The sequence below is a fragment of the Hibiscus syriacus genome, unplaced genomic scaffold, assembly GCF_006381635.1.
Source record: "Hibiscus syriacus cultivar Baekdansim isolate YM2019G1 unplaced genomic scaffold, ASM638163v2 tig00110576_pilon, whole genome shotgun sequence".
NCBI classification, from domain to species: Eukaryota; Viridiplantae; Streptophyta; class Magnoliopsida; order Malvales; family Malvaceae; genus Hibiscus; species Hibiscus syriacus.
Window position 1 is genome coordinate 294,899 of NW_024062787.1, and position 10,930 is coordinate 305,828.

Here is a 10,930-nt window from a genome sequence, read left to right on the forward strand (position 1 = left end):
TATATATATCTTCTTCTTTATGTTGATGATATGTTGATAGCTTCCAGGAGTCAGACAAAAATTGCGAAACTAAAGACTCAATTGAACAGGGAGTTTGAGATGAAGGATCTTGGTGAAGCGTAGAAGATTCTAGGCATGGAGATATCAAGGGATAAGAAATTGAGGAGGCTTTGTTTGTCTTAGAAAGAATATCTGAGGAAGGTACTAAAACGTTTTGGCATAAATGATATGTCAAAACCAGTTAGTACACCTCTTGCTCCTCATTTCAAGCTCGGTGCATCAATGTCACCTAAGGATGATGCAGAACGGGAATACATGTCAGAATCCGTATGCAAGTGTTGTTGGTAGCTTGATGTATGCAATGGTGTGTACGAGACCTGATATTTCACAGGCAGTTGGGGTTGTGAGCATGTATATGCATGATCCTGGAAAGGAGCATTGGCAAGCTGTGAAATGGATTCTGCGGTATATTCTGAACACCGTAGATGTTGGTTTGGTCTTTCAGCAGGACAAACAAGACGGTCAATGTGTAGTTGGGTATTGTGATTCAGACTATGCATGTGATTTGGACAAGCGTCGATCAACTACTGGTTATGTGTTTACATTTGCAAAGGCACCAGTCAGTTGGAAGTCCACCTTACAGTCAACAGTGGCTTTGTCTACTACAGAGGCAGAGTATATGGTAGCTACAGAGGCTGTGAAAGAGGCAATTTGGCTTCAAGGGTTGCTTGGTGAATTGGGAATGGAACAAAAGCACATCAAAGTGCACTATGACAGTCAGAGTGCTATTCATTTAGCAAAGAACCAGGTTTACCATGCAAGGACGAAGCACATTGATGTTCGATATCACTTTGTACGAGAGATTCTAAAAGAAGGTGGAGTCATAATCCAGAAGATTCGGACCACTGAGAATCCTGCTGATATGTTGACAAAAGTGGTAACTGCGGTCAAGTTTAAACATTGTTTAGACTTGGTCAATATTGTTACAAATTAAAAGATTGTTTTTTAGAGATGTGTGTGGAATTTGCCAAGGTGGAAATTTATTGGCTTTTGGCAAAGTCCCACATTGGTTGTGTATAAGGAGGAGGGGAAATTCTTTTGTTATAAATAAAGCCATCCTCCTCCTTAGTTAATCATCCCACAAATATAAGTCTTCTTCTATATTAAAGGCTATTTGTATTCTTTCTCTCTTTGTAATATTTCCTCTATTAGTGAAATATTTTGGTGTTCTCTTTTATGTCTATTTAATATCTATTGTCGGGTATAGTTGTTGTTAATTATTGTCCTATTAAAATTACTTGTCTTGATAGTTCTGTCTAAGGAAAGTGGGTTTTAAGAGGGACCATTGTGACCTCTCCTCTTTCCTGGGAATATACCTTGGGGTGATTTTTAGTACAATCGTTTTCACACTAGTCACCTAGATAATAGTTTCGAAGGTGAATCTATTATTGGTGGAAATTAACCCGAATTACACAACATATGTGTCCACAATGACGGAGCTATATGTAGAAGCTTAGGGGGCCACTGTCCCTATTTTTTATCATTAAGGAATATAGAGAGGATTACTTATTTAATCCTTTAAATTTTGATTTATTTTAATTTTATCTTTTTTTATTGTTAATTACACTTTGTTCTTTAAATTAAAATTCTGGTGTCGTCCAGTGTGTCTTCCCTAAATAAAATTTTTGTCACGAGTAAAAAAATGTTATACGGTATACTTAAGACAAAAACAAAAACCAGTTCAATGAAAGACTTATGGCATGCTTCTAGTGGCGAGTTGCAGAATAATGCAGGGCCATGAGATGATGGCTACTCTGGAATTACATATTGAAAAATAGAACGAGGCAAATTAAACAACAAAATGCCAGATGGATATGATGCAACTTTAAATGAAAAAAATCTTGTGGAATCTAGTACGGCATGTAACTTATGGAAGTCAATGAAAATGAATAAAAGTGTTTTGCCATGTAACTTGAATCACTGAAATTAACATCACACATGCAGCTTTAGAGGCCACTAATTAAAATTATGAAAAACCGCGCATGAATATAAATATAGACTAATACTAATTACCAGAGTTTTAAATAGCGGTTTGCGATCGCGATAGCGCTCGCGAAATAGAAATAATGAGAGTGTTACCTTCCGATATACAAGCTATGGCCGCAATAGCAGTAAATGAGACATAACCGAAAATGTGACCGTAATTTGAATCTCCGCTAGTTACCCAATTTATAGAATTACAACTTTAATATATACTTAAACGAGATTGCAACAATTAGAAAAAAGAAACAGCTCAGCATATTCTTCTACAAATATTAGGGCCTTCTCCAAAATATGTTGGAGCCCCATCAACATCTTCCCTTGCAAGTAAAATTGGTCTGTGTAAGATTGTAGATCTCACACATCGTGAACCAGTTGACTTTGAAGTTGAGATTATATAATGTGTTATTTAAATATATATTGCTAAAAGAAGTAAAATTTATATCTTGATCTAATGGTTGAGCTATATTCTTAGATTTTGGGTTCAAACCCTTTAAAAATCACATTCTTAATTGATGAGCGTGTGATACCATAAATGATTATTCTGAAATAAAATAAAATGTTAAACAAAGAAAATAGTACACAGTATATAAAGATCAACATCAACAACCAAAGTGTTATTGTGGCATAAAAGGTATCATAGACTTGACTTGACCAATGCGATTCCTCCGGTTAACCATACTATCATCATTTTTACTCGATCTTGCTTTATCTCTCTTCTTCTAACTCTGGAATAAGCCTATGGTTTTGTACACGGGGATTGATACCTTATCTATTCAAAATACAATTAAAACGTTTATGATGGCCATCGTTAAGCAAGCGTATCTAGTGTATTGGTATCATAGTACCAACCCACGGTACTGACCGAAAGGAGTTTCAATATCCTATGAAAAAGCCTACCCTTTTTGCCCAACTCAGTTCTGTGATTTCTTGAAATAAACTCACAAGAATGTGCTGAACCTGCAATACATAGCGGGGTTTGATGGTTTATTAAGGTGGGGAACAAGATGGCTTTAACCTTGAATGCTGTGGTGCTTTATGCATGTAATCATTCGGGGTTTAGGCGTTTCGCAGATACATATGGCAAAATATCCAGTTGCTTATTTGTCATTATGCATGTAAAATTGATCTCTTGGCACTTAAGGATGATGGTCTCAGGACCTGCCTTTTGAGCTTTGGCGAGGTCCATGTGGATCATTGCTTGCTGCTTGTACAATACATGCAAATTTGGACTGCTTCCATGTAGAGTTGGAGCCAGCTAACAGTTACTTTATTGTGCTGTCCGATTTGCTGATATGAGAAAAAGTGAGCGTTTTGATGAAACATGGGATTAAAATCCATGTTGGGTCTTAGGGTTTCCCTAGGCTCATTTTCCTAGACAAGAAAAATAATGGATTCCCAGCCTGAGAACAAACTCAAATTTCAAGATTTTTCTCTGAGCCGTTGGATGGAAGCAATTTACTGCAGTTGTGGTTAATTTTTTTTTTTTGACATTATGGATGTGGTCCAACCAACTAATTTCATAACGATCTCATAATAGCTTAGGTCAAGGTGGCAGCTGTTGGATTCAAACAAAATCAAGCTTCTTTGTGCACACTGCATAATGACAGAACCATTCTTTACACCAAGTGATTAGGGTTATTTAAAGGAAACCCACAAGCTCACCCTTTTCTACCACCTATGATTTTCTCATGCTCAAGTCGGTTTGTGGAAAAACTCTACAGCTTGATGAGCAAGAAATAGCTTTTATGGAATACTTTATTCATTAGACGAGCAACAATCAAAACACGTGGTTCCACAAGTGGCTGATCATGATATACATGTCTAATAAATACTTTCACTTAAAAACATAATTTTTTAAAATTAAAATTATTATTATATTAACCATTTCATCTAATATTTAATTGTTTACTAATTTTAATTAATTATCTAAATTATAACGTTTTTAAAAATGTGATCCTTTTATAACTTGACTGATACTAACAAATGGACTTGGAATGTATTTTACCCTTCATTTTTAAATTCATGAAGATGTATGGATAGCATCATGGGTTACGCCAGATCACCTCGAGAAAATTGCATCACAATCCCCAACATATATCAAACAAAATACCTCATAATTAGCAGTTCATACAGTCAAATATTGAGATCAGAAGAATCTTCTGCATCTTGTCTCAAGATATTACTGTAATAATCACATAACATAGTAAATAACAAGCACCAAATTTTGAAGAAAAAAAAATCATTACAATTTCAAAAACAAAACAAACCAACAACACCAAAACCAGATGGAATTTCATTAAAAAAACAAAAAACAAAAATTACGATCATCAGTTCCCATTCTCTCCAAAATTCATAGCCGAAGCCACCTTCTGGAAAGCAGGCCTGGAAGAAATATCTTCCCACCAAGCTTTAACGTGTGGGCGATCATTTATCAGATCAGCACAAGGAGTTTTCATGAAATAGTAAGTAAAAGACAAGTGGAACAAATCGGCCAAGCTGTAAAAATCACCAGCTAAGTACTTGGTTCGTCCGAGTTTGTCTTCATATGCGTCGAGTACTTTGCCGAGCTTCGCGGCGTTCTCGTCGATGATTGCTTGATCGGGGGATTTTCCCTGGAGAGGTGCGGCGAAGAACTGGAAAATAATCGGGGAAATCTCAGGGTGGTAGTGCTGGGATTCGACCTCCATCCACACTTTGACCTCGGCAGCTTCTTTAAAGCTTTGGTGCCTGATGAGATCGTTGCCGGTTTCCTTGAACTTTTCAGCAACATACTCTGAAATTGCTCTTGATTCTGATACATAAACACATACAAAACAATGCTCAACACAACTTCTTTTCTATTTGTATCATGAAGTGATAATAGTGACGGTGTACCCAAAAGACTGAGATCGCCATCATCTAGCACTGGAATCTGACCGAAGGGCTGCAATATCATAAAAAAGTTATGAAATACTTATAATGAATAGTCACGATGAAATTAAGGAATAATACTATGAATTTACATTCTTGGCTAAGAAAGGAAGTTGCTTGTGTTCACCGACGAAAAGGTCGACGGGGACGAGCTCGAAATCTGCTTCCTTCTCATGCAAGCAGGTCATTACACGAGAAGTGCAGGGGGACAAGGCAGCCCCATACAACTTGAGTGCCATTTGTTTTAAGAGTGAAAAGAGAAAGGAGACGAAGTAAGGAAGGAAGCTGGAAGAGATGAAGTGCGCATAAAAGGTTGGAGGCTGTACTTCTTTATATGATACAAAGTCTGCAATTGATGACTATCTTGCATTAGCCTCCATATATATATATATACGGTAAATTACATATTTAGTATCTAAACTATTTATTTTATTTTGTTTTAATATCTAAACTTTCATTTATTTTTTATTTTATTTTGGTACCTCACCATTAAAAATTTAAAGGAAATGTTACAACATGGTACTTTATTAGGGTAAATTACATCATTCTTCACTCAACTATGTTCTCACTCCTATTTTGATAACTGAAGTTTTTTTTTCTAATTTAATTACTTAACTTTTAAATCACTCCTAATTTAATCACTTTAATTTTAAAATTTATTTTTTAATTATATATTAATATAATAATAATAATAATAAATGTCACAAAATTATTAAAAAAATAAATGAGAGTTATTAAAACATGAGCAATTTGAAAGTTGAGTGGTTAAATTGAAATTTTTTTAACTTTAGTGACTAAAATAGGAATGAAAAATAATTAAGTGATAAATGATATAATTTAGCTATAGAAAAATACCTCGTGCATAAGTTCCTTTAAGTTTTTAATGATACGTACTAATATGAAATAGAAAATAAACGTCAAGTATGATTTTGAAATAAATGAAAGTTTAGGTACTCAAAAAAAATAAAATTAATAATTTAAGTACTAACCTTGTAATTTATCCATGTATATTTTTACGGACTCAAATTTTATTTTGAGAGTAGAATTATAAAATTTTGAAGTATAGGTTTATAAAATTTTAAAGTTGAAAATAAATTATAAATAAAAGTATTTGAATTATAAATAAAATAAAATTTTAAGGAACGACTTAATGTGAATTATGTAAAATTTTCATATATATATAGGTCATATATTTATGGGGAATTATTGCAAATTTTGAAGCACTTTGGGATACACTGAGTCACCTCGATGTATTGAATGCAATCTTCAAGATCTTGGTCAAATACCGTTTTTTAAAGTAATGAATAGACGAGTTGAAATTTGAAGAGATGAATTTACCCTTTAACAATACCTTTTATGATTTTAGTCCAAATATTACAAGGAGAAGAAAGTCTAATCTGACACAGTTAATTATTTGTTAATTAAAAGATTAGCATAATGACAGTGTGGTCAAACCACAGTTTTCAGTGCTACAAATAAAAAACCATGAAAATGGTGAAATGACAAAGCAAAGCATCGTCTTGAGATTTGTTTAGGGGTGTTCATTCGTTAAAATGATGACTGACCGAATCGAAATATCCTTAATTGAATTAATCTAAATTTTTTTTTTAACTTTTAACGGAATCAAATTTTTTTATGAAAGTATTAATCGAACCGAATAAATTTCGGTTGATTTTTTTTTAAAATTTCGAATTTAATATTTTTTAATTAAAAAAATTACAATATCTAATTAATTAAAATTGATTTGAGTTTTACATTTAGTTTTGAGATTATTTTAATTAATTTAAATTGATTTGAGTTTTAAATGAGTTTTAAATGGATTGGGCATTGGGTCGGCTGATGGGCTGAGTTATATAATTATATATTTATATTTAAAGGTTAATTCGGTTAAATAATCGATTTCGAACCGAATTAACCGTTAACCGAATATCAAAAAAATAGTTAACCGTTATCCGACCGAACTAATTCGTTAACCGACCGAATTAACCGAATTAATTCGATTCAATCGATTAATTCGGCTAAAACGAAATTTGAACACCCCTAGATTTGATTATGTTATTCCGACATTTATAAATACGAGGAGAATCCACAGCTTTCGGTTATCATCTATATCCAGAGCTGTAAAAATAATGATTTATTTCAGTTTTATTTAATGGTTAATACTTAAATTATACAAATCCAACTTGAGTTTAAATTTAATTCAAATTTTAATTAATTAAAACGAGTTACTTAATATTCAATTTTAAAAAAATTACTAGTAATTTTAAAAATATTGTTATATTAAAATTTTAAATTAAATTATTAATTTATTTATATTATTTCTACTAAAAATGAATACAATATAAGATTTTTATGTACTTAAACTCCAAGTTTGAATTTAAGTTTAAAATTAGACTAAACTAAAATTTAAACTTCAATCAAAATAAGTCTGAAAATATTTTCAATTTAATTTTTTAACTCAAATCAAGTTTTAATTTTTTTGGAATCGAATTTGAAAATTTTAGGTCAAAAATTTTTAAATTGAGTGAAACTTCAATTTTTTTAATTTAAAATTCGAATCAAATTTGATTAGTGCAACAAATTAAACGGGCCTACTGCCCAGTCACACTTTATTACCTAAAGTGGTAATATAAACGTGTAGAATCGTAAATTGGTTATGAAAAGGGAATTAAATTAAACAATGAAGAGTTGAAATTTATTTATGGGAGTGGGGGTGTTACGCCCAACTTTACAAAGCTAAAGTTTAGAATATTTACAAATTACATATTTTTATACGAAATAAACGCCACACATCAGAAAGCTGCCTCGGGTTTCAGAAAGTTGTGATATTCCAGCTGCGTCATTTCCCCACCATTCACCGGGTCGAATTGGCATCGGTAGAAGCTTCATCAATAATCCCACCATTCAGTCGCCTTTTATCTCATTCAACAATATAACAAACTAAAACGAAAGCAATAAATGCAATAACACACATACAGACACAAGATTTTATAATAGGGATGACCTTCTAAAATTTTAGGAGGGATAAACTTATAACATTTTAGGTAGAGCAAAAACAAAATATCAATAAAAAATACAAAAAAATCTAAAATATATGATCATTTGAAATTTTCAAATAAAATGACTACCACCCCTCTATCCATCCCTGCGAGATGGACAGGGTGGGAAAGCATAGGAAAAGAGTGTCAAAGTCCTCTGAGAATATGCCGATGAAATTTCACACACATGATGGTATTCTATCAACAATTTACTCTAGGAAAGTGGATCATCAACAACTAACGTGTCAAAATCATTGACTAATTTACCAAGCATGTTTACTAAAGTACATACTTCTAAGCTGCCCTAAAAGTCAAGAATAGTTGCTACAACCAATTTTTAATAATCCCTGTTAGTAAGTATTTCATTTTTCTTACCTTCCATCAATACCAAGAATTACCACCGTATGCTTTTGGTGACCAAAAGCAACAATGTACTGAGAACCTTCAACCAGGCGGAACTGGGCCACTGACCACTCTGAGCTGAAGTACTTGGGTAACACACCTGCAAGCAGAAAGCCAATTTTAGACGCTGTGCAAGTCAGCTCCCAAAAATCCAAAAAGAAAATTTGTATAAAAATGCATAATTTCTAATATATATCTATATCTATATATATATATATGACATAATCTAGTTAGTTGTCACATTCCATTAAGCGTGAGTATCTTTGCTGGTAACTCTCTTATAAGCAAAAAAACCACAGTAAAGATGCTCATCATCTCACTTGAATTTTGAAGACATTATCTTAAATGCCAATTGACTAGCAGTGACAGAAGACACTAACTTGTTACACAAAGATTAGAATGCTAATTCCTCAGCCGGGTCATCATCATCATCCAACTAAAATATGTAATTATGTTTTTCGTGCAAAGGTCACAATAACCTCAGAAACCAGAAAGAGGAAGGTGTAAGGCGTAAGGGGCAATTGACAATGATTTTTTGTCCATGATATATTCTATTCCGTTGCAAGAAAAATATTGATAAGAAAATCCATTGGATTTGGACCATCTAATGCTAGGAAAAGGAAATCAAATACAATTGTTTGAAGATTCACAGTATGAAACAATGACAACAGCAAAAGGGGGAACTTTACCCTTGATAAAAGAAAGAGACGAATGCGGTGAAGTAACAGGTTCGGACACATTTTGTGACATGTCAATACTCAGAGATCCACCATTAATCTTAAGGCTGAAAACATGAACTGTGCCCTTGTCACTTGAAACTGCTAACCACTGGGCATTTGAAGAGAACGCCAGACTATAAATTTCAGCTCTATCTGCACCCCTCCTTACCTATTAATATATACAAGAATACTTTCAGAATGCCAGCAAAGTTTTTGAATCCAAGTAAATGGGATAATCATTCCCGAATCCAAATGCAACCCATAAATGTAAAAACCACTACAGGCATTAAAATTTTCAAATATCTTCCACCAACTACATACAGAAAATAAAAACAAAATGAATATTTCTCAACACTCATAACACGTTACATGATAGCTTAGTAGAAAGCCATGAAACAGCAGGATTACTTCAATACAAACTTAATTATGATCCCGTTATATATCTCAATGGTAAAGTGAATGTTGTTCTCCCTAAAGTATAGGTTCCAAGTTCGAGCGCCTGCATCTATGGGATGGGTGTGCGTGTCAATTGGCTAAAAATATTTCAAACAGGTATTACCTTGTACTTAAACCTTAATAAAAAATTAAAATCCAAATTTGCCTTATTCAGCTCCAAAATAGCGTTAATAGTATTAAAAGGTATACCTCTTGCAGCAAGCTACCATCAACAGTATTATAAATTCGAACCAGCGTCCCTTTCGTGCTAGCGGTAGCAAGCACCTGCCCATCCTGCGAGAGTGCAAAGCACGCAATTCTCGAATCATGAGCCATAATAAACTTAGTCCTCTTCGAGGCGTAATGCTCAACCCTAACTTGTCCCTTCTGTAATCCAGGACAAACCAAAACCAAGGACCCAGACCCCTGAGAGACAGCGCAGAGTCCCTTTGGATTCGCGATAGTCTCAATCTGGTGCAAAAGCTTCAAATCAGCAAAATTATAGACGAATATCTTTTGTTCCAAAACGACTACTATTCTATCTCTCCGGAGCCGAACCGATCTCACTTCAGAACGGAACGAAAGCTCCCCGATGCATCGGCTCTGGTGGTCATCCCAGATCATAACTTTAGTCGGCGGGTATTGCGGGTCGGGTCCACCGCCAACGAGAGCCAAAATATTACACCGAAAAAGCATCTCCACGACTCCAATACCGCCCCCGCGATCAAAATCCCGGCGAAAGATTTCTCGGAATGGATCGCAATTGTAGATCCGGAAGCCATGGTCAATGCCGACGGCGAAGCAACCGTGGTCCTGGTTGAAGGAGAGGTGGAGAAGAGAGGGCGGCGTCGCAGAAAGAGAAATTGCGTCGGATGGAGTGCTGAAATTAGGGTTAGAATTCGAGGCGGGCATAGGGTTGGGGTCAGAAGAGGGGTGAGGCTCCATGCGGGGGAGGGATTCAGGGTCGGCCTCAGTTTGGTCTGTCGAGGGACGGAAATTAGGGTTAGGGTTTGGGGTTGGATAAGCTGAGAGGGTGGCCATGAAAGGATGTTTATAGGGAAGGCTAAAAAAGAAAACAAGAAACAAGAGCAAGGGGAAAGGAAACAGATGGACAGAGGAGACGAGAAGCGGTTGATTGTTTGACGATGTTTTCCTGTTGGTAATCGGAGGACAGCTGTTTTTGGATTGGAGACTTCGGAACATATAAAAAGAAAACTGTTCAAACAAATTCATACGCCATAAAACTTTAATTTTTATTATAACATTAATTATTGGCAATCTTACCCAAAAATCACTAAAAAAAATTGATTTGACACCTTTATACATTAATTTAGCTGCTCACTCTCTCGTACAGATTGCTCTTTCGATTCCTTTGTCTTTATT

At 34.5% G+C, this 10,930-nt stretch overlaps 2 protein-coding genes across 3 annotated transcripts; both read right to left on the reverse strand.

Moving 5' to 3' along the window:
- LOC120133064 (autophagy-related protein 18a-like) lies at positions 1-10,721 on the reverse strand. Of its 2 annotated transcripts, XM_039149722.1 has the most exons (6): positions 9,758-10,721; positions 9,083-9,281; positions 8,367-8,493; positions 7,747-7,836; positions 1,143-1,155; positions 1-12 (listed from the first exon to the last, which is right to left on the reverse strand). In XM_039149722.1, coding segments are annotated over exons 1-5 (1,248 nt in total). In that variant the 5' UTR covers positions 10,589-10,721; the 3' UTR covers positions 1-12; positions 1,143-1,154. The 2 variants fall into 2 exon arrangements, with proteins under 2 accessions (XP_039005653.1, XP_039005652.1); XM_039149721.1 differs by lacking the exons at positions 1-12; positions 1,143-1,155 and having other exon boundaries at positions 7,607-7,836.
- On the reverse strand, positions 4,303-5,198 carry LOC120133066 (glutathione S-transferase F13-like). Its single transcript, XM_039149724.1, has 3 exons — positions 5,046-5,198; positions 4,918-4,966; positions 4,303-4,834 (listed from the first exon to the last, which is right to left on the reverse strand). The coding sequence occupies exons 1-3, from the start codon at positions 5,190-5,192 to the stop codon at positions 4,371-4,373; spliced, it is 660 nt and encodes a 219-aa protein (XP_039005655.1). The 5' UTR covers positions 5,193-5,198; the 3' UTR covers positions 4,303-4,370.
- Positions 10,722-10,930: the final 209 nt, after the last annotated feature.